This window comes from Oryctolagus cuniculus, chromosome 3 (assembly GCF_964237555.1).
Source record: "Oryctolagus cuniculus chromosome 3, mOryCun1.1, whole genome shotgun sequence".
Taxonomy (NCBI): Eukaryota; Metazoa; Chordata; class Mammalia; order Lagomorpha; family Leporidae; genus Oryctolagus; species Oryctolagus cuniculus.
Window position 1 is genome coordinate 110490784 of NC_091434.1, and position 24793 is coordinate 110515576.

At 38.4% G+C, this 24793-nt stretch overlaps 1 protein-coding gene across 15 annotated transcripts in view; it reads left to right on the plus strand.

Moving 5' to 3' along the window:
* Positions 1 to 24793, plus strand: part of NCKAP5 (NCK associated protein 5) — a 1120879-nt gene that overhangs the window by 643109 nt on the left and 452977 nt on the right. For all 15 annotated transcript variants that reach the window (XM_051849622.2, XM_051849623.2, XM_051849620.2 and 12 more), the window contains one exon: positions 2281 to 2414. In XM_051849622.2, coding sequence (XP_051705582.2) covers positions 2281 to 2414 — 134 coding nt within the window. The remainder of the gene's footprint in view (positions 1 to 2280; positions 2415 to 24793) is intronic.

The following is a 24793-nucleotide window of genomic DNA, read 5'->3' on the forward strand; positions in this document are numbered from 1 at the left end:
AGTCAATCTATGTTTTGGAATACAATTAATTCAAAAACTTGTTAATCCATTGATACCATCTCTTTCTACATTTAGCCATGCATTTAAAAAATTGGGTAACTGCTCTCTTAGGCAGCACATACACTAAAAAGTTGAGTAAAAGATTTTCTGTGTTTGGGGAAAAAAAGGTATGAATTCTTGGCAAGCTTTGGGTTAATTGAAGCACAATTTGAAGGGACTATAGTTTAGTAAACCATTTTTGCCTTCATACTTTTAATTTCCTAGAACTTCCTATGCTTGAAAAGGGTTATTGGTTTTGGCATTTGGAAAGGAATCAACATAAAGAACAGAGGATTACTCGGGTGAAAAGGGTCTGCTGCCTCATTAGATTTTGGGGAGTCTTCAGTGTGGCCATGAGTGAATCAATGTTGCATGCTGTACTTTTGATGGAAACTTCATATCCTTCATAGCAGGTGTTTTGGGCCTATACATCATCTCACTTCTTTTTTGCTTATTCTGAAATCAGCATGCAATCTTCCAAAATATGCAATATGCAATATTTGTTGATGTCCCTTCTACTCTTTTGAGTTGGTACAGAGAGGAATCTTAATTACATGCAATTATAGTATAAAATGTTTAATTTTTATTGTGGCAAAATGTATAAAATATTCTACTTAAAACAGTTCTACACTGTTGACTTAAATTAGTACATTTCTTTCCCGATTGCCTTTCTCTTTGTTTCTAAAGTTTCTAGAATGTCACTTTTCATAAATCACAGAATAAAGGTTGGATTTTCATTTATTTTTTTCTGATGGTGATAAAGTTACTGATTATGGATGTTAAAAATGGACCTTCAAGGAGTTGGGCTAATTTGGCAAAAGGTCAGCTCCAGAATCACCAGCAAATATATTTCAGATATGACTTTAAATGTGCTAAAAATGTGATTTACAATTGCAAATAAGGCCTAGTCCTAATCCCAAATAAGTATCTGTTTAGGGAGTTAGGGTAAATTATGAGAATTATAATAAATTCGCAGAAATAAATAGAAACAGTGAAGTTGTAGCAGCCCTTAGAACAAAAGAGAGAAATAATGAAGAAATGATGAGGGGAAAGTGCTGGAAGGCATGGCTTAAAGCTGAGCCTGCAAGGAGCCCCAGGCTTTTGATAGAGAAAACTCAAATGGTTTTAAGGGCATAGTCAAAGGTACAGAGACAGCATGATATGTATTTGTAGAGTATAGTGATTCATTTGTATATCGCAAATGTTTCCTTCCTGGCCTTCAGGGTAACTTTTCTCCATGAGTTAGAGCTGGAGAAAATCCATCCTTGCTATCACTTCTTGTGAATATGTCCTTTGCAAAGGATCATAGTTAATCCCCTGTAACCCCTGCCATGGAGTCAGAGTTTCATATATTTCAAGACAGGTTTCTGTTTCTCCACTTTGCCTTTAAGACAATACATGTCCTTCACAATCTGGCATTGTATCTTTGGTTTTTACCATAGAACATTTATCTTGTTTGCAAATTGCTATTACTTAATTTAGTAATAGCAATTTCCAAAACAGTATGATAAGTCTTAAAGAACAGCAATAACAAAAATAGAACAAAATCTAAACAAAAAGATTCTAGTGTAGTTGAGTCAGTAAAGAGGAGATTCTCAAGGATGTGCTTGCACCGCTTCCAGGGGTGAGTTTGTACTGAGCCTTCTGTTCTAGATCATTCAGCTGGTGTTGGAATCTGATGCCCATCCATGAGATGAGCTGGTTCCTGGGATTATAAAAACATTGGATGGTTCAGTCTGTTTCCATCTTTAAAAGCCTGAAAGGGGAAAATTAAAACTTTAGCATTAATTTGATCAGTACATGGTCTAATAAACTTGAAATTCTTGGTTGTTCGATAAAGATAATATTATTCCCTTTAAAACATATACCAGAGATAGCAGAGATGAAATAATTCTGTACAGGCAATAGTTCCCATCTGATGATTGGCATTTGATAGTATTTTAGAGTCATAGTTCTTCCCTGATTTAGTAGAAATTGTTCAACATTAGAGTTAATTCAGGTAGGACTCAAATTCTGTTACTTTCTGGTTTATATGGCCTTGCATAAAGTGCTCAGGTAACTCTGATTCTTGGTTGCCTACTTTAAAACAAAAGATTAATATGAGAGCCTGTCTCATGGGGTTGCTGTAATAATGAAATTTATATATGTAAACTCAAGTTAGCACTTATTAATCAACAGGTATTGCTAATCATTTTTTTGACATTAGCATCTTAAAAGTCACTCCCTCTGTGCTTTTCCCAGCATGAGAAGCTGATCCATGAATTGGAGGAGGAGAGACAGTTACGTCTTCAAAGTGAGAAGCGGTTGCAGGAGGTGACCCTGGAGTCTGAACGCAACAGGATTCAGATGCGCAGTCTGCAGCAGCAGTTCTCCAGGTAAGGTTTCTTAGTGAGCATGCTGCTTCCTGAGGCGCACCCCTCTTGGCATCAATAACACCTAGGGTTGGATTTCCATTCTGCAAGCTTTGGTTGCATTTGAGCTAATTTCCCAGGCTTTTAGACCATCTCTTCTGGCCATCCCTTTGCATTTGGACCAGTTTCCTGCAACTTTCGATTACACCTTACATAGTCCATGCTGTATTGTAGCTTTTGCTCCCCACCCCCAACCAAGGGTGTCTTAGTGAGCTGTGGTGACTGTGTGCTCTGTAGACTTGTCTTTCTGTGTAAGGCCAGCCTGCATGATGAGATTTCACTCCTAATCACAATCCAATTTTACCATAGTATGAATCTCATCCTTCAGTAAGCTCTTACTCATTCCTTAAAGGAACCACTTAAGAGTAGTTTAAAAATAGAAAATTGCTTCCTTTTTTTTTTTTTAAACAAGACACAGGCAGCATTTGAAAGAAAGATTTTGAAAAAAAAAAAAAGAGCTTTTGTTAGATTTAATTGCAGCACAGTCAGAATCTTTTAGTTTCCAATAATAGGTTAATGTGGGGCTAGGAGATCATTCAACCTATTATGTTAAAGTCTATTCAGTTCATTGGGGAAAAAGCAAGACAAACCTGTGTACTTGTAGTCCTAGGGTCACAAACAGGCGCCCTGTGGGAGGTGAGATGGGAGGGTCTGCTTTCATTTTTATGCTTCTTTATTTACAAAATCAAGACACCTTTGAGGTTTAGGTAATTTTATGACAGACCAGTGTTTTGCAGAAAGCAGGGCACATGGCAGGCACTCATTGAATACTTGTAGAGCTAATAAATGTCTTCCATATTATCTAGCACAATTTTTGCTAGTCATACAAGACAGCAGTAATAAATATGCTTAGATCAACTACCATACAAGGGCAATGATAGGACCTATAATTAGTTTCATTTGGCACCATTAATGTTATCCTAGGTGGCATCATGTTTGAGAAGTTGCCTTATAATCTACAAGAGCAAACTGTTAGTCTGGCTTTCACATACTTCCGGGATTTGGTAACTCTATAATTGGTGATGAATGTAACTTCCTTATTATGAGACTTTTATAATGATAGCTTGTTTTCGGTTTTAGTTTTAAGATGTGTTGCAGTGATAGACTGAGAATGCCTGAAGTTTGTTCTCTTTTTATAAACTTTTTAAAAGTTATATTTCTAACAATGGCTAATGGCAGAAATGTTTGTAGCTTTGGTTTAGGCTTCTTAAAGGAGCAGGGCAGGAAGGATGGATGGCTCCTTTGGGCTCAGTGTCAGAACCGAATGCCCTGTTCAACTCTTCAAGCCCGTGATAATACACAGGTGCTATAGAAATACACCCGTCAATAGCTTAACAAATGGACGTCCCACCCCTCGTGGGCTATCACTTATACCACCTTATCCTCGGTATTTCATTCAGCTTGATGCCAGCTCCAGCTTTATGTCTCCCAGTTTGAAATCAAGGAGTTCCATCCACTAAATCAGCTTTCAGATAAGCACTGCTTTACAATATTTTCTATCTTAATGTTCAAGGAAAGCAGGAGGCAGATCTTTGCTTATGTCTGCACTGTCTAAATGAGATGCCTTTATATGTAAGCCATTGATTTACTTTATGTGAGACACGCATGGTACAGTAAATTATTTTCATAAGGTGCTGGGTAATCTGTTGTAAATCCCAGGACAATCCCATACAGACTTGATATACACAAGGATTAAGACTATCCTAAGCTGAAGGAGAAGATAATTATGTGTACAATAAATGATGGCTATACATGTAGCGCATGTGGCACACCAGATAGCATTTCTAGGGAACTTTAAGGGGCCACATTTCAGGGTAAATTTTAGGGGGTCTTTTCCGATTTCACCAGCTTTGTGAAGGTTTTTATTTTTTTCAGAGCCACTAGTTTTCTAAGGTGAACTTTTCGGTTTTATTGAAGCTTTAAGTCCAATTAAAACCAGGCAACTGAAGTAAATCAGCCAAAGTCAGGGAGAAAGCATATATAACAGATAAAGTAATTACAAGATAATTTGGGTAGACTCATTGAACCATTTCTGATGGCCTTTTACAGTTTAAACTTGATTTTAAAGACATTTCTAGTTGGGCTTATTTAAAAAATCTTGTTCATTTATGTCTGAAAAATTGTCAGCATTATAGAATATATCTCAAATGTACCACCTTTATATTTGATCAGCATCTAAAATAGTAATAGAAATTTATAATAAAAATTATTATACTGAACATTTTTACATTCATCTTTTTTATATTTATCCTTCAGTGTGTTTTCCTTGAATTGATGAGGTGTTTTTGATTTATGATAATAGATTATGGAATTACTTTCAGCATTGTTCATAGACTAGTGTTACTAGGTAAAGTTAAGCTAATAACCTTTCTGAAAGGATGTGGTGTGGCTTAGAATAAAAGGAAGATTTACAGTAGGACAGAAAAGGCAAAAAAAGGAGGTTGTGATACTGATCTTAGCCATATAAACCCACTGGTTTTCTGACAATGAGCTTATAATTTAACTATGAGATTTCTAGCAGAGACAACAAACAGGAAGACTTAAGGAAAATTTGTAATTGTGTAAATTTTAAAGGATACTACTAAAGTGAGGAACATTAATTAACTCTGGTAGTATATTTATAGTTGAATGTATCTCATGCATTCTTTCCCAGAAGACACTGGAGGGTACGATGAATAGTGGTTCAAAATGGCACAAATTGGATTAATTCTTACAAGTACTGCTACTTATTTTGTGGCACATCTATCTGAACAGTTAAGCAGTTTTGGAATTTCATACTTTAAGAAATAGGAATGCTGGACCCATGTCTAAGGAACCACACGTAAACTAAGAGCTAATACACTGCTCAAGATTCTCAGGTCAAGTTCTTAGACTGCAGATTCATGGCAGCATTTAAATGTGTAGGCGTGTCTTTCCAGCACTTCTTTCATGAACCTGAGCACAGAGGCACAAAATTCTGGCAGAGGAGTTTTCTTAACATGTTTGATGGCACTGTGGGTGTGGCAGCCTCTCAGCAGATTGAGTTTTAACTTCAGGTACCTCATGAGGAAACAGTGAGAGTGAATAGTGGAAGTCAGATGCTGGGATAGTTACAGGTGCATGTGGGAAGTGACACTGAGGTGTCAGGATGAGTGATTTAGGAGAGACCAGCTGGGACTTGGTTTTCTGTGATGTCAATTCTGTGATGGAGCTGTTGGCTTGAAAGCACCAGGCAAAACTTGAACATTTGTGAGTATCTGTATTAATGAGCAATGGGATCACTTAGGTGATAAAATGTATGAAAATGGTTGAATGAATAGTACTCTTTTATGTCACCACCAAATCATCAGCCACAATCTCTTCCTTCTTCTTGACCTCTGATTAGGGAGTAATGATCTGCAATGGTCCTAAGTTTGGGCAATAAAAAAATCAAAAATGAGTGGTCAGAGGTTAGTTACATAATCAGCTGTGTAAGCTCCTCCATCAGAAATGTACTGCAGCAAGGGTGATTCAGACAGGCATGATCAACTTAGTTCAGACCGCTGACTTCCTGGAATTAAATGCAAGGAAGGGAAAAAAGAGATAGTTGACAAGGCACCTTTCCCCACCATTGCAGGAGCCCTTCAGCAAGGTAGTACTTAGGGGCAGGTGGCAGTATTAGGGTTGCTGCCTCTTGTTGTTAGTTCATGGTATATAGCAAAGATGATTTCCAGGTGTGACAATGATTGCTCAACCCATTATTTGTGTTGTATATGATATGTGGCTGAGCATATCTTATGAGGGCTTAGGTTTGTAACCATCTGAAGTTCCGCAACTACCTCTACCTCCCCACCCTTCTGATTTGTACTTCTCAAACTGGCCAAGATTAGTGGTGTGCACTGAGGCTATGGCACTGCCTTCTCTTCTGGGTACCCATATAAAGATAGTCATGGTTTACATTCCCAGTGTTGTTTTTCCACCTTGAATTTGTGAAATGTTGAGGTCAGATGCGCCTGGAGAAGCATTTTGAGGAACACTGTCTCCAAACTAGGACTGGTTATATTGGGTTGTAATATCAGGGACTTTAAAAGAACAACAACAACAAAAGGCTTGTCAAGAGAAAAGCACATGTACTGAGTACCAATTTCATACAAACCAGTTGTGATTTGCACATGCATGTGAGTTGGTTCCTTTGAAAATAATCAAATCAGTGTGTAGATGAGTAGTGAATACTGTTGTTTGGACAACAGCCACTCTCAGAGATTCTGCTTATGTGAGTACAGCATATGAGTGTTTCTAGTATAGGTGGAAATGGAGAGGGATTTTGTCCATATTCGGGACAACCAGACCTGATATGTGTTAATAGGTTATGCGGTGGCATGGACAGCTAGATGAAATGAAAGATTGCAGAGTGATAGTATTGCACATTCATGGCATGTGCTAGAGCTGTGCTACACTATATCTAAAGCTTTAAATTAGAATCAGTCTGACATAATTACCACCTGGCAGATATAAAGTATCTCCAGTTAGCAAACTGTTTCACACCCTAAATACCAGGCATCACTTAGTATTTCTCTGAAGCCTTGAAATGTTCCATGAGTGTGTCTATGCCAGGCACAGAACATGCAAGTTAGGAAAGAAGTTCAGGTTTGTCATTCATAATGATCCGGAATTTTAAAAAGTCAAGCAAATGAGAGGCAATCTTTCACTCTGCGCTTTTCCAGGTTTTCTTTTAGCCTGTTCTGACCTCCTCTGGCATTGTTAGCACTGCCTTGCAGCCATTTCCTTGCTTAATGTAATGGGGATTCTCCTCTCAAAGTTGATGGCTGTGCTTAAGTGCAGTCTGCTGTGTGTTAAACTTCAAGTAGCCATAAATGGAGATGGTTTTACTACTTAACTTGTACACTGGTTGCTGTTCATGTTATTGGTTTTTAGAAACTTTATAGAATCCTGGGGTTTGTTTTTCTGCCCGTTTGGAAGCTGTAGGTACCTGGCATAGAAAAGTGCGGAAGAGAATAGTATGCCTTAAATATCCTGCACACTTAATCCCTTCTGCCTCTGTATCTGGTACATTAAAAGTACATTTCACTTGTATCTTTAGAAGGAATAAAGCATAACAAGTACAGAAAAGCTGTCAATTGACCTTTGGGCAATCAACAGCACCGAGCTCTTCTCTTCTTCTAAATTTGTTCCCATCTCAGACCATCAACTTTCACCTGTCTGGGAGAACAGCTTCCTGAGTGCCTCATTCCTCCTGATGAATACAGAGGGCAATTTTCCATCGATTGGGAGTTGCTATTTCCACACCATCAGCAATATTTCTGGCTGAGACTTCTCATAAAAATGGGGGCATCTCATCTGCTCTACATAAATCTCCCAGAAGTTTAAAATGGCAAAGCAACATTGGCCAAAGGATGAATTTTCTTGAAATTACGACAGATAGAAGAAAAGATTTTAAAAGGCATCTTTTAAAATGCACCGTTAACAGAAAACGGATCATATTTCGGTGTCAGAAGTTTATGTCTTAGTGATCTAGCATGGGAGCTCTGCTTGAGCAAATCAGAGGCAGGCTGAAGCCTACACTGTAGAGAACTAGAAGGAAACCATTTCTACCTCCCTGAGCAGCTAACTTACTAATTTGTCAGCATTCCTTTATTCTTTTGTGCTTGTTTCTGCCTTAGAAATGATAATCCTGTCACATGCTTCTTAGATTCTAAAAACAGCTACATGTTGTTGAGGAGAGAGCATGAAAGGCGTGTGGCCTGTTGTGCATCCTTGGTAAAGAACATGTAATTAGGGGTCAGCACTGTGGCACAGTGGGTTATGCCACGGCCTGCATTGCTGGCATCCCATGTGGGTGCTGGTTCCAGTCCTGGCTGCTCTACTTCTCATCCGGCTCATGGCTAATGCATCTGGGAAAGCAGCAGAGGATGGCTCAAGTCCTGGTACCCCTGTACCCATGTGGGAGACCTGGAAGAAGTTCCTGGCTTCGGCCAGGCCTAACCCCTGTCATTGTGGCCATTTGGGGAGTGAACCAGTGAATGGAAGATTGATCTCTGTCTCACCTTGTCTCTGTAACTCTGTCTTTCAAATAATTAAAAAAAAAAAATTAACATGGAGTGTAGTTGGAGTTGCATCTCAAAGAGCAGTATTCTGCTTAGTGGGGTAGCTGAATAACCTAATAACTCTGGTTAAGTCATTTGACCCTTCTGGGTCTCAGTTTGCTCATCTGTAAAATAAAGATATTGGATTGCCTTGTAGTTTTATAATACTTTAAGCCCTTTAAAAGACAGTGCACTGTGTATTGTAGTAACTAGGCTACTATAACGAAACCTTCTTGAAGTTTCTTCTTTGCCAGTATTGTTAAAGGTTTACTTACTGGGAAGGTAGAATGACAGACACAGATTTTTCTGTCCTCTGATTCACTCTCCAAATAGCCTCAGCATCCAGGCCTGGGCCAGGCTAATCTAGGAACTGGGAACTTGATCCATGTCTGCCACTTGGGTGGTAGGAACTCAAGTACTTGAACCATTATATGCTGTTTCCTAGACACATTAGGAAACTAGAACAGAAGCAGAGAAGCCAGGACTTGAACTGGCACACGAATATGGGATGTGAGTGTCCCAGGTTTAAGCCATTGCAACACAATTGCTGTTCCTTCTTGAAACTTCTAACAGTGAGCTTCTGTGCTGGCTGAAGTCTTGGATTCAGTTGCCCTAGTGTCTATGTTGTAATCATAGCCAGCCTCCGTGGGACTGGGACTTGGCCATGTCTGTTTTGGTTGCCCAACTCTAGAGACACAGAGATTAGAAAATTGCCAGACCTAGATGGAAAATTTCTGTTGAGAGCAGCCAGAGAGAATACTGAGGAAGTAGACTGGCAAAATGAAGTTAAAATACTCTGTGGTGAACTTAATCATTATTGCTCTTGGCTCTGATGTTTGTCCACTTGAAGATTTATTTCAGCTGCTTTGGGAAAAAGCCTGAACAGAAAGAATGTTATGACAAGTAGAATTGTTTTCAGTTATAAATTATTTCTTTGAAGAAATAGCCATCAATAGAAGCATGAATGATTTAGTCTCTGTTCAAAATATTTTCTGTATTGCCTGTTAAAATGTTTAATGTGTCACTATCACTCCCCCAAAATACTTTTTTTAAGAAAATAAGCAAGGGCCAGTGCTGTGGTACAGTGGGTCCCACATGGGTGCCATTTCGATTCCCAGCTGCTTGCTTCAAACCGGCTCTCTGTTAATGTACCTGGGAAGTCAGTGGAGGATGGTCCAAGTGCTTGGGCCCCTGCACTCACATGGGAGACCTGGAAGAAGCTTCTGGCTTTAGGCCGATCCAGCTCTGGCTGCTGCAGCTGTTTGTGGAGTGAGCCAGAAGTTTTAAGATCTCTCTGTAGCTCTCTTTCAAATAAATCAGTCTTTTAAAAAATTAAGTGATATAGAGAAGTTTTATTTTTAAAATTTTTAAAAAGAATTTTATTTATTTGAAAGGCAAAATGACAGGGAGAGATTTGAGGAAGAAGCCACAGAAAGGAATGTACTTCATTTGGTTGGTCATTCCCCAAATGGCAGCAATGGCTGGAGCTGGACCAGGTTGAAATCAGGAGCCAGGTACTCCATCCTAGTCTCCCATGTGGGTGTCAGACCTGAGGACTTGTACTATCTTTTGCTGCTTTGCCACGTGTTTCAGCAAGGAGCTGTATTGGAAGCAGAGCAGCCAGGGCTCAAACAAGCGCCTCAGTGTTGGATGCTGATGTTGCATACATTGCTTAAGAGGCACCACCACCACACCAGCCGCCAGAATGTTTTATTTTAAAACTAGAAACTAAATAAATTCATTCTTTCTCAATATTTTATTTGGGGTGGCAAGTTCAGAGAAAATTTTCTTTTTAACGGTATACAATTTGGTAAGTTTTGACCAACCTATACCCTTAAAAATACCACTACCACCAAAATGTTAAGTATTTCTGTGCTTTTGACAAGTCCCATTTCCATACTTTAAGTCCCTGGCACATGTAATGATTTTTCTACCAGTTGCTTTGCCATCACTAGAAAGGTGATAAATGAAGTTATAAAGTGTTTAATTCGTAGTGTTTGGGTTTTTTCATTTAGTGTGATTCTTTTGATAGATGCTCATGTTGTGACATTTTTCAGCAGTTAATTCCCTTTTATTGCTGAATAGTATTCTGGCATCTAGCTATACTACCCTTTGTTTATGCACCTGACGTTGGAGCTTTAGGTTTCTTGTCGTTTTGGGTGGGTATGATTAAATCTGTATTAAACATTCATGCCCACGTGTTAGGGAGTTTTTATGTCTCTTGAACAAATAAGAGGGTCTTCAAAAAATTAATTGGAAATGCATATTACTAAAAAAACTATGCACAGAGTTCAGAATTGTTTCTTACAGATACAGAAACATTTAAATCCATTTCCTCTAAAACTCACTGAAGTATCTTTATGAGCACAGTAATACTGCTGAGTCACAGAGTAAGCATGTTTTGCTTTACTAAAAAAATGCAAACTGTTTTCTAAAGAAGCTGTGCCATTTTGCATTTCTTCTAGCAAGGTATAAGAGATCCAGTTCAATGAATGTTTTTTGAAAAAGGAAACATGGACTCGGAAAAATAATATAGGCAAATAGTTAACTTCATGAATTACTGAAAGTAAACATCCTTGTTTAAAAGACTATGGGTCCAGAAAGAAAATTGCCTAGAACCCAGGACCCCTCCAGGTGACTCTTCCCAATCTCAAACTTTATCTTTTCTCAGTAGTAACTATGTCCTGACCATATAGCAGTGATTTATATTTTGATTTTTCCCCTAGAAACCTTTTATTTAAGGTATACAAACTTCATGCATTTCATAAATACTTGAGGAACATAGTGATTCTTTCTACCCTACTCACCTTTTCACCCTTCTTCCTCCTCCTCCTATTCCCATTCTTATTTTTTACTAAGATCTATTTTTAATTAACTTTATATTCATAAGATTTCAACAAATAATATTAAAAAACTATTCCTCAACAGTTGAGACAAGGGCTGTTCAAAGTCATTGCATCTCAAATTGTAAATTTCACTATAGATTACCTTTTAGGTCTCTATTAGTTACCGCAGGTCAGAGAGAATATAAGATACTTGTCCTTTTGGGACTGGCTTATTTCACTATGTATAATGTTTTCCAGTTGCATCCATTTTATTGCAAATTATAGGATTTCATTTTTTTTGTTGTGTAATATTCCATGGTATATATAACCCATGATTTCTTTATTCATTCTTCAGTTGATGGACAGCTGGGTTGATTCCATATTTTAACTATTGTGAATTGAGTTGCAAAAAACATGGAGGTACAGATAATGCTTTCATATGCTGATTTCACTTCCCTTGGGTAAATCCCAATAGTGGGATGGCTGGGTCATATGGTAGATCTATATTCAGATATCATTTTTAAAAAAAAAAAAGATTTATTTATTTGAAAGGCAGATTACAGAGAGGCAAAGGCAGAGGGAGAGTGAGAGAGGCCTTCCATTTGCTGATTCACTCCCCAGATTACTGCAATGGCCAGATATGAGCCAATTCAAAACTAGAAGCCAGGAGCTTCCTCTGGGTCTCCCATGCAGGTGCAAGGGCCCGAGGACTTGGGCAATCTTCCACTGCTTTCCCAGGCCATTGCAGAGAGCTGGATCAGAACTGGAGCAGCCAGGTCTTGAACCAGCACCCATGTGAAATGATGGCACTGCATGCAGTGGCTTTCCCTGCTACACAACAGCACTGGCTCCTGTATTCAGATTTCTGAGGTATCTCCATACTGTCTTCCACAGTGGCTGGACCAGTTTATATTCCCACCAATAATGGATTAAGGTACCTTTTTCCCTATATCTTTGCCAGCATTTTTTGTTGATTTCTGTATAAAAGCCTTTCTCATGGGGGTGAGATGAAATCTCATTGTGGTTTTGATTTGCATTTCCCTGAAGGCTAGTGAGCCTGAGCATTTTTTCATGTGTCTGTTAGACATTTGGATTTCCTCTTTTGAAAAATGCCTCTTTAAGTCCTTTGCCCATTTCTTAACTGGGTTGTTTGTTTTGTTGTTGAGTTTCTTGAGCTCTTTATATATTCTGGTTATTAATGCTTTATCTGTTGCATAGTATGCGAATATTTTCTTCCATTCTGTCAGTTGCTTCTTCATTTTTTTGCTGAGTGTTTGTTTTGCAGCGCAGAAGCTTCTCCATATGATGTACTCCTATTTTTGAATTTTGACTTTGATTGCCTGTGTCTCTGGGGTCTTTTCCAAAAACTCTTGCCCATTCCAATGTCTTGCAGGGTTTACCAAATGTTCTCTAATAATTTGATGGTATCAGGTTGTGTATTTAGGTCTTTGATTCATTTTGAGTGGATTTTTTGTGTAAGGTAGGGGTCTTGCTTCATACTTCTGCAGGTGGAGATCCAGTTTTTCCAGTTCCTTTGTTGAAGAGACTATCCTTGCTCCAAGGATTGTTTTTCGCACCTTTATCAAAGATAAGTTGATTGTAGGTACATGGATTAATTTCTGGCATTTCCATTCTGTTCCCTTGGTCTGTCCTTCTGTTTTTATACCAATACCAGGCTTTGAGTATATCTGCCCTGAGTTATGTCTTGAAATTTGGTATTGTGATGCTTCTGCCTTTGCTTTTTTTGTTTAAGATTTCTTTAGCTATTTGGGGTCTCCTGTGTTTCCATATGAATTTCAGCATCACTTTTGTATATCTGAGAAGACTGTCTTTGGCATTTTGATTGGTATTGAGTTGAATTTGTAAATGCTTTAGGTACTATGGATATTTTGATGATATTGAATATTCCAATCCGTGAACCTGGAAGTTTTTCCATTTTTTGTTGTCTTCTATTTCTTTCTTTAATGTTTTGTAAATCTTGTTGTAGAGATCTTTGATGTCCTTGGTTAATTTATTCCAAGGTATTTGAATTTTTTGATAGTTTTTGTGAATGGGAGGGATCTTAGCCATGGCGTTGCCTGTGTATACAAAGGCTATTGATTTTCGTGTGTTGATTTTATATCCTGCCACTTTACCAAACTCTTAAGAGTTCCAATTGTTTTGTGGAGTCTTTTGGATCCTCTATAAAAAGGATTATGTCATCTGCAAATAGGATAGTTTGAATTCCTCCTTCCCAATTTGTATCCCTTTAATGTCATTTTCTGGCCTAATGGCTCTGGCTGAAACTTCCAGGACTGTATTGAATAGCAATGGTGAGAGTGGGTATCCTTGTTTGGTTCCAGATCTCTGTGGGAATGCTCCCAACTTATCCCCATTCAATAGGGATAATTTAATGCCCATGGGTTTGTCATAAATTGCTTGATGGTGTTGAGGAATGTTCATTCTATACCCAATTTAAGGTTTTCATCATGAAGATGTTGTATTTTCTTAAATGCTGTCTCTGCATCTATTAGAGAATCATATGTTTTTTTTTCAGTTTGTTAATGTGATGTATCACATTTATTGATTTTCAAATGTTGAGCCATCCCTTCATACCATGGATAAATCTCATGTGATCTGGGTGAATGTTTTTTCTGATATATTGTTGGATTAGATTGGCTAGTATTTTGTTTAGGATTTTTGGATCTCTGTTCATCAGGGAAATCAGTTTGTCATTCTCTTTCTCTGTTGTGTCTTTTTCAGGTTTAGGAATAATATTTTATAATTTAATGTACATCCACAGACACTTTAGTCTTACCCATTTTATAAACTTGTAAAATTATTGAAATTTTTATTAAAATGGAAAATAGACAACTGGAACAAGAACTTCACTGATCAAATGCCCTCAAACTGCCAGATCCAAGTCAGGTTCAAAGTAGGAACCCTGAACTCAAGCTGTTTCTCCCCAGTGGGTGTGATGGACCCAATTAATTGAGCTATCACTTGAAGAATCCTAGGGAGTGCATTAGCAGGAAGGTGGGTTGCAGTGAAACTAGGACTTTAGAACTCAGGGACTATGTTACAGTGTGTGGATATGCCGTGTACAGTCTAAACTGCCAAACACCTGCCCGCATGCATAAATCTATTAAGTTGTTTTGAACCTCCAAGTTACCTCTCTTTTCCTCCAGATTCATTTCTTGAAGAATTCAACATTTGACATTGAGAATTTTGCACAGTCTACATGTTTATTACTGTTCTTGGGGCTGTTCTTTTGGCTTTGATATTTTCTGTAAGTTGGCAGCTATTTGCATATGTTCCTCCTAAAAATTATTGAAAAGAAGAGCTAAACATTGTTGCCTATCAAAGGTATAGGGAAAGTTTCTCATATTCCACATCTCTTTTAACTCTACCAGTGACCTTATTCATGATAGGTATTCAATAAATAGTTGTTGTTTGATAAATTAACAAATACAGGAATGAATTAATATTTTCACTGAAGTAGAAAGATGCATCAGAAATTGTACTCTAAGATATTTTATTTAAACATATGGAAGAGTTTTATGGATAATGTGTTTCTGATAGAAATTGGCTTCTTTAGGAAGGTTGTAGAATAGCCATTTCTGGGGATCTTTAAAATTTTCATAATAGTCATCATTCTTAGAGTTATAAACCACGATGGCCTGGGAGGATGAAGACCTGATTTCCAATCTGTGAGCTTCGATGATAGAGTGCTCACCTATAAAAGATGAGCTGCCTATTTCAGAGTTCTCTTCACTGAATTCCTTACTGCAGGGCAATAAACGGAATTTAGTGTTGAAAGTTCACGTCTCGATAGGGTGAAGTTTACTTTTGGAGGACGTTTTATGCTACTTAGTAATATTATACTGGTTTGGCTATGGTTGGGTGTGGGGTTCCACCCAAATGTAGCAGTCCTCATGGTGTGGACTGTAGATCTGGTGACCTTTTTGATTCTTAGGCTATGTGCTTACTGAACAGCATCCCTGCCGAGTGCTGATGGTAAATACTGCAAACTACTCTTTGGGATCCTTTGTTTACTTTGTGAAAAATAATTCAGTTAAGATGGTGTTTGTTTATAAATGTCTACATCTGTTGGTAATGCATAGCCTCAAGCTTTTAAGAATGTTTTCCAAGATTAAAGGAGGAAATTAGCTATGCTGAAGCTGTAAGGTTCTGACAAAAGAAATGTGTGTTAGTTTTCATTAACTGCTTTAGAATTCGTTTCATTTCTCCTGACCAAGTGTTTTCACCTGTCAGTTATTGTAGTAGTGTGAGACAGCATGAATTTTCTCAAGAAATGCCCATATTTAATTCCTATAATAATTTTGAGCAGTTATATCTTATAAGCATTTTGATTAATATCGATGTTAGCATGGCAACAGAAATGATGACAGTGTTTTATATTTTTCAGTTTTTCTAAAATCATGCCATATTATTTATTATTCCTTTCCTTCTATAATCTTATACATGGCAGAGAGATCATATACTATAACTTAAACAGAAATAATATTGAATCTTTAGAAGTGAGGTCACTTCGTTATGGTCACATTGCTAAGTGGATCCCAATCTAAACCTCAGGCCTTATGACTTCTGATCGTATTTTCTTTGTTACCTCATTCATTTTTGAATGAATAGAAAATGAAGTTAAAATGATGTTAGAAGCTGTTGCATTTCATACAGAATATTCAGCTTTCATCACAGACTTACACATCTGTCATTGACAGTATTTCTTAAATTTGATTAGTGTAATCTTGCTGAGATTGTATCTAAGAGAAAATTGGGACACAGGGATAAGTGAAATTATTTAAATGTAAAAGAAAAACTTGACGACCACTCATTGCTTTCAAAGTTCATGAAGATATTTGTCTTTTTAGTCACTCTTTTATGGTGTCTACCTGCTTAGTGCATTTTTGTGCTGTGTTATCAAACCAGTTGGTCTGATGATGTCGTTAGTGTTTCCAAACAGGTATGCCAACATCACATTACAGTTCCATTTATTGCATGGACTGAGTAGCCATTGCAGTTAGCAAAGATGGCTAATTTTCCATTTACTTTTGGCTCAAAAACAATACATGTTTAGCCAGTAAATACCCAGATTGGGCCGGCACTGCGGCTCAATAGGCTAATCTTCCACCTGTGGCGCCGGTACGCTGGGTTTTAGTCCCGGTCCGGGTGCCGGATTCTGTCCTGGTTGCTCCTCTTCCAGTCTAGCTCTCTAATGTGGCCCAAGTGCTTGGGACCTGCACCCGCATGGGAGACTAGGAGAAGCACCTGGCTCCTGGCTTCAGATCAGCGCAGTATGCCGGCCGCAGTAAGCCGGCCACAGTGGCCATTGTGGGGGGTGAACCAACGGTAAAGGAAGACCTTTCTCTCTGTCTCTCTCTCACTGTCCACTCTGCCTGTCAAAAAAAAAAAAAAATACCCAGGATGTGCCATCTCTCTGATTCCTTTATCAAATTACACTTTTCTCACTTGATCTCCATACAGGCTTCAATCACATGATTTCTTCATTGCTAGCATTTGGACATTGTGGACCTGAATGTTCAAATAATATGAGTCACTCTTATATAATGTAAGCTGTGCATGATTTTAGTCTTGTAATGGTAGCTATACTAAATGAAGTACTATATCACATGAACCATGCTGCTGTTTGAATCTGCCAGTTAAATAAGACCTTACTGCAGATGTCATTTAGTTAACCTGATCCACCATTATTAACTAAATTACTTTAATGTTTCTAATGTATTTGATTTAAAATAGATTTTCCACTGAGATAGTATTGCATTAAGACTAGGTTAATTTTCAGTCACTATTGAAACCAAAATTGTCTTAAAAAAAACACAAAACATAAAAAAGGGGCCAGTACTGTGGTCTAGTAGGTTAAACCTCTGCTTGCGGCACTGGGATCCCATATGGATGCCGATTTGAGTCCCTACTGCTCTACTTCTGATTCAGCTCCCTGGTAATGGCTTGGGGAAGCAGCAGAAGATGGACCAAGTTCTTGGGCCTCTGCACCAGCATGGGAGACCCAGAAGAAGCTCCCAGGTCCTGGCTTCAGATCGGCCCAGCTCCAGCCATTGTGGCCATTTGGGATAGAAGACCTCTTTCTCTCCTTCTCTTCCTCTAACTCTGTTTCTCAAATAAATACATAAACCTTTAAAAATAAGCAAAGTTAGGTTCTCTGCTAAGCAAAGTGAGGGACACAAGAATATGTAATTCCCCTTGATCCTAAGTATCTTATGGTAGAAAAGATTCACACGTGAAATACCAAACAAAAAACATGTTAGATAAACATTTGCTGTAAGACAGAGAAAACGATTGAAGATAAACATTGTGGTATTGAAGGGGATGTATTTGAAGTAAATATTGAAGCATGTGCAGGTGGAGAGGATTTGGTAGCTGAAGGTAGCATGTGCTAGGTGAAGAGAACACAGCACAATGACAAACATGAAGGTGTGAGTATTCCAAGGGTGCTCTGGGGCTCAGTTCCTGCAATGCCCTCATCTAACCATACTGACACTAAGATGTCTGAATGTGGTCTGCATTTTTGCCCTCCATCTTGGGCAGTGCCCAGCCTGCCTTTTCAGTGCTGATCTTGTGAAGATCTCAATCATGCAAGTCAGTCAGTCTTTGGACTCTTCTTGAAGCCAGAAGTCACCTTTGTTGTCAAAAATAGTTCAAGAATTTATTTCTGTTGCCTCAGCAATTTGCATTATTGTCAAGAATCCCCAGTAAAGTAGTAATATATTTAGTGTTCTTCCAGTATGCATGACACACGTAACATAAGTCTATCGCCTTTTCAAAAACAATCACTGAAACCTATAATATGTTATCAGGAAATATCCTCAGGTCTTTCTAATAGATTTGAGTGGCTCTGCGATTCTGCATGCCCACAGTTTCTCAGCAAAGTCTGTCCTGAATGAAGACTTTAGTAGCCCAGTTCAGGAAAGTTCAGAGTATTGACGTTACATTGATGGTAAGAACACTGATTGTTTAAATATAATTCGGAGAAAGGAGGAACTCATTCTGAGTCTAAACATTAAAGCTACCCCCATGATACTGCTACAGTGACCTCTAGAGAGAAGATAACATGATATTCATATGGTTAGTTCATGTATTTTTTAAACTTTTATTTAGTAAATATAAATTTCCAAAGTACAGTTTATGGATTACAATGGCTTTTCCCCCCCCATAACTTCCCTCCCACCTGCACCCCTCCCATCTCCCATTCCCTCTCCCATTCCATTCACATCAAGATCCATTTTCAATTATCTTTACATACAGAAGATCGATTTAGTATATATTAAGTAAAGATTTCATCAGTTTGACCCATAGAACGTAAAGTGTAAAATACTGTTTGAGTACTAGTTATAGCATTAATTCACATTTAACAACACATTAAGTCCCATTCACAATAGCTACAAAAACAATCAAATACCTTGGAATAAACTTAACCAAGGACGTTAAAGATCTATACGATGAGAATTACAAAATCTTAAAGAAAGAAATAGAAGAGGATACCAAAAAATGGAAAAATCTTCCATGCTCATGGATTGGAAGAATCAACATCATCAAAATGTCCATTCTCCCAAAAGCAATTTATAGATTCAATGCAATACCAATCAAGATACCAAAGACATTCTTCTCAGATCTGGAAAAAATGATGCTGAAATTCATATGGAGGCACAAGAGACCTCGAATAGCTAAAGCAATCTTGTACAACAAAAACAAAGCCGGAGGCATCACAATACCAGATTTCAGGACATACTACAGGGCAGTTGTAATCAAAACAGCATGGTACTGGTACAGAAACAGATGGGTAGACCAATGGAACAGAATTGAAACACCAGAAATCAACCCAAACATCTAGAGCCAACTTATATTTGATCAAGGATCTAAAACCAATTCCTGGAGCAAGGACAGTCTATTCAATAAATGGTGCTGGGAAAACTGGATTTCCACGTGCAGAATCATGAAGCAAGACCCCTACCTTACACCTTACACAAAAATCCACTCAACATGGATTAAAGACCTAAATCTACGACCTGACACCATCAAGTTATTAGAGAACATTGGAGAAACCCTTCAAGATATTGGCACAGGCAAAGAATTTCTGGAAAAGACCCGGGAGGCACAGGCAGTAAGCCAAAATCAACTATTGGGATTGTATCAAATTGAGAAGTTTCTGTACTGCAAAAGAAACAGTCAGGAGAGTGAAGAGACAACCGACAGAATGGGAAAAAATATTTGCAAACTATGCAACAGATAAAGGGTTAATAACCAGACTCTACAGAGAGATCAAGAAACTCCACAAAAACAAAACCAACAACCCACTTAAGAGATGGGCCAAGGACCTCAATAGACATTTTTCAAAAGAGGAACAGGTTTAATTCTGTAATTAATACACAGTTATTCTTAAGTGTTGAAAATTAACTGAAATGTGATCCCTGTTAAACATAAGAGTGGGAATAAGAGAGGGAAGAGATGTATAATTTGGGACATACTGAATCAGACTTGCCCCAAATGGTAGAGTTACAAACATACCAGGGGACTCCAATTCAATCCCATCAAGGTGGCATGTACCAATGCCATCTCACTATTCCAAGTGATCAATTTCAGTGAATAATTGATCATAATGAAAGGACTGAGAGTCAAAGGGAGCACATAAACAAGTCTAGTACCTGCTAACACTAACCGATAGAATAAATAAAGGGGAGAGCAATCCAACATGGGAAGTGAGATACTCAGCAGACTCATAGAATGGCAGATGTCCTAAATAGCACTCTGGCCTCAGAATCAGCCCTAAAGGCATTCGGATCTGGCTGAAAAGCCCATGAGAGTATTTTAGGCATGGAAAGCCAAGACACTCTGGCAAAAGATCTCTGCGAGTGAGATCCCAGTGGAAAGAGCAGGTCTTCAAAGAAGGAGGTACCTTTCTCTGAAGGGAGGAGAGAACCTCCGCTTTGACTATGGCCTTGTCTAAACAAGATAAGAGTCGGAGAACTCAGAGGGCTTCCATAGCCTTGGAAACTCATGACTGGAGCATAGGGAGATTACTGAGGCCATAGACAGGAGTGTCAATTGGTAAAGTCAACAACAGGAGTCACTGTGCACTTATTCCTCATGTAGGATCTCTGTCCTTAATGTGCTGTGCATTGAGACTTAATGCTATAATGAGTACTCAAACAGTATATTTCACTTTGTGTTTCTATGGGGGTGCAAACTATTGAAAGCTTTACTTAATGTATACTAAACTGATCTTCTGAAAAAAAAAAAGAAGAAATTATCAATTCCCAACTTGACTCTCACTGGGATTAAACATGACAATAGGTCTGATCTGATTTCATCATCATTTAAAAAAATCATCTATTATTTTTCACTTTATGTTTCTGTGTGGGAGCAAACTGTTGAAATCTTAATGTATGCTAAACTGATCTTCTGTAGATAAAGAGAACTGAAAATGAATCTTGATGTGAATGGAAGGGGAGAGGGAGTAGGAGAGGGGAGTGTTGCGGGTGGGAGGGACGTTATGGGGGGGAATCCATTGTAATCCATAAGCTGTACTTTGGAAATTTATATTCATTAAATAAAAGTTAAAAATATCACATTAAGGACAGAAATCCTACATGAGAAGTAAGTGCACAGTGACTCCTGTTGTTGACTTAACAATTTGACACTCTTATTTATGGCATCAGTAATCATCTGAGGCTCTTGGCATGAGTTGCCAAGGCTATGGAAGCCTTTTGAGTTCACTGACTCTGATCATTTTTAGACAAGGCCATGGTCAAAGTGGAAGTTCTCTCCTCCCTTCAGAGAAAGGTACCTCCTTCTTTGATGGCCCATTCTTTCTACTGGGAACTCACTTGCAGAGATCTTTCATTTAGTTTTTTTTTTTTTTTTTTTTTTTTTTTTTCCAGAGTGTCTTGGCTTTCCATGCCTAAAATACTCTCATGGGCTCTTCAGCCAGATCGGAATGCCTTAAGGGCTGATTCTGAGGCCAGAGTGCTATTTGGGACATCTGCCATTCTATGAGTCTGCTGTGTATCCCACTTCCCATGTTGGATCGTTCTCTCCCTTTTCAATTCTATCAGTTAGTATTAGCAGACACTAGTCTTGTTTGTGTGATCCCTTTGACTCTTAGACCTATCAGTGTGATCAATTGTGAACTGAAATTGACCATTTGGACTAGTGAGATGGCACTGGTACATGCCACCTTGATGGGATTGTATTGGAATCCCCTGGCACGATTCTAACTCCACCATTTGGGGCAAGTCTGATTCAGTATGTCCCAAATTGTACATCTCCTCCCTCTCTTATTCCCACTGTTATATTTAACAGGGATCACTTTTCAGTTAAAATTTAAACACCTAAGAATAATTGTGTGTTAATTACAGAGTTCAACCAATAGTATTAACTAGAACAAAAAAAAATTACTAAAAGGGATAAAGTATTAAATGTACATCAACAGTCAGAACAAGGGCTGATCAAGTCACTGTTTCTCATAGTGTCCCTTTCACTTCAAAATGTTTCCTTTTTTGTGCTTGGTTAGTTGTCACCGCTCAGGGAGAACATATGATATTTGTCCTTTTGGGGCTGGCTTATTTCACTCAGCATGATGTTTTCCAGATTCCTCCATTTTGTTGCAAATGACCAGATTTCATTGTTTTTACTGCTGTATCGTATTCTATAGAGTACATGGCCCATAATTTCTTTATCCAGTCTACATGTATTTTTTATTATAATTTAAGGAGAACTTACCATGTGTAAAGTACTATTATGGGTAATAAGGATATAGCAGTGAAATGAGACAGGTAACTATCTCTTCTCCGTGGTGGAACTATAATATTAACATGTATTCTAATTTTAAACAGTCATTCATGGATGATGTTCTTAATACCTATGCCTTACAGATGAGCAAACTGAGGCTCATAGCATTTGAATGATTGGTCCAATATCATATGCCTTGGATGTGTTTTTATATATACTGACCAATTCACAGGAAATAACAGAAAACTTCTGAAAAATTCAAACTATGGAAAATTCTACAGGACAAAACTACTTGTGTTTGTTTAAAAGATTTATTTGAAAGTCAGAATTACAGGGAGAAAGGGAGAGATAGAGATCTTCTATCCCTCTGTTCACTCTCCTAATGGCTGCAACAGCCATGGCTGGGCCAAGCCAAAAGCAGAGCTTCAACTGGATCTCCAAATGGGTGGCAGAGTGCCAAACACTTGGTTCACCTTAAGCTGCTTTTCCCAGGCCATTAGTCAGGAGCAGGAGCAGAAGTGGAGCAGCCAGGACACAAACCAGTGTCAACAGGAGATTCCAGTGTCTCTAGCAATAGCTTTGCCTGCTAGACTACAACACTGGCCCCCAACCAGGTTTCTTGAACAATCAATTACAAGAGAGTAAATGGAGGTGGAGACAATGTCTGTAGTTGAAGAGATTGAAGAGACTTTGTGTGAACTTAGTTTGGATCCTGATTTGAACATAAAACAAAAAAGCAGATAAGATAATTAGAAGATGTAAAATGGTTTGAAGAATTGTGTATTTCCTGAATATTTGACATAGTTCACATTTTAAGTGAAATAATGTATGGTTAGTTTTTTTTTTTTTTAAGGCTTCCTTATCCTCTAAATATGCAGACTAATGTAAATGTGGCTGAAAAGACATGATTTTTTGGTTTGCTCTAAATAATCTGGTGGGAGGATCCAGGATAATGTTGAAAATGATCAGCCAGGCATTGGTCATGAGTTGGTTATAGTCAAGCTGAATGATGAAAATATGAGAGTGCCTTACACTGAAATCATTATTTTATATATTTTTAAATGTTTATTTAAAAACTGAAAAGAGGTAAATTCCCCAGAAATACTAGTTATATTCCTGTTAATTACAATCTTAATTTTACTAAAGAAATAAGTGGGACTTGATAACTGTTACTCTTATTTGTGAATCTATAATTTTGTAAAATTAATTGATAATAGTCTCCTAACATCACATTTACAGGGCCTGGAACAGAGTTCAAGTGGTGACCTGCATTGATCGCATCTAAATATGTGAAATTTGTCGATAAAATGAGTCAACTGCCAAATGCAACAGGTCCTCACATACCTCACCTGAAAGACCACATTAAATTTAGAATTCTCAGATTTCTAGTAGCTGTAAATGATACAGAGACAACCAGTTCTAAGTGCCAACTTGGGTCCCTGTACTTTGGCTCCTTTCCCTACCTCTAGGTTTGCCTTCCCATATCTCCAATGGCCGAGGTGCATGTATATGTATACCTGAAATTCTCATCTGTAATCTATGCACACCTGCCCCATGCTGCCTCTCTATAGCTGATCCTAGGTCTTGGAAACATATACAGTCCAACATGTCCTACAATCAGCCTCAGGGCCATCTGGAAGCAAATTCCTTGTTCAGTATACCCTGAATGTCATGAGACTGATTGGAGACACAGATTCTGCATGGGCTCATCCTTTTGATACTGAGGAGTCATCACCTGGTGTGGAGAGAGGTGGCAAGAGCAGAGTTAGAATGGACCCTCTAGAGATCAGGATTTATTCTTTTTTTTTTTTTTTTTTGAAAGGCAGAGTTAGTGAGAGAAAGAGAGACAGAGAGAAAGGTCTTCCTTCTGTTGGTTCACCCCCACAAATGGCCGCTATGGCTGGCGTGCTGCACCGATCCGAAGCCAGGAGCCGGGTGCTTCCTCCTGGTCTCCCATGCAGGTGCAGGGCCCGAGCACTTGGGCCATCCTCCACTGCCTTCCTGGGCCACAGCAGAGAGCTGTACTGGAAGAGGAGCAACTGGGACAGAATCCAGTGCCCCAACCGGGACTAGAACCCTGGGTGCCGGCACCACAGATGGAGGATTAGCCCAGTGAGCTGTGGCGGTGGCCGAGCTCAAGATTTAGACCTTAGATTTTGATACCAGAGTCTTAGAAGGCTGTTTGGTTTAATGCTGCAAAGTTTTGGAAATGTTAACAATTTAGCTGATGGAAATACACCATTTTGTATTACTTAAAAATGTTTTGCTACCAAAATATTTTTAGCAGCTTCAGAGAACTTAGCTGCACATCTATTCTGTGGGATTGATACCAACTAAAAATCATATTCAAGAAAACTGATTTTTAAACACTCGTTAAAGGAAGAGATGATTGTTGCTTGAGCAATGCCTAAGGTAGAGACACTATTGGAATACTTGAACTTTACAACATGAATCCTACTATGAGCACCAAATAAAACAACAACAAAATACTCTAATAATCTGGCAGAGAATGTTCCTAGAACAGGAAGTAGAGTTCCATGGAGTAGCTTAGAGACAGAATTTAGTGAGAACTGCTCTGGTTGCCTTCTGGTCTGTCATCTGCAGACACGTTTCATTCTGTCCATTTGCTGAATGTGTAAGGCCAGCAGGAGGCCTCATGCGAACATCTGGCTCTGGGTCATCTCTAATAGAA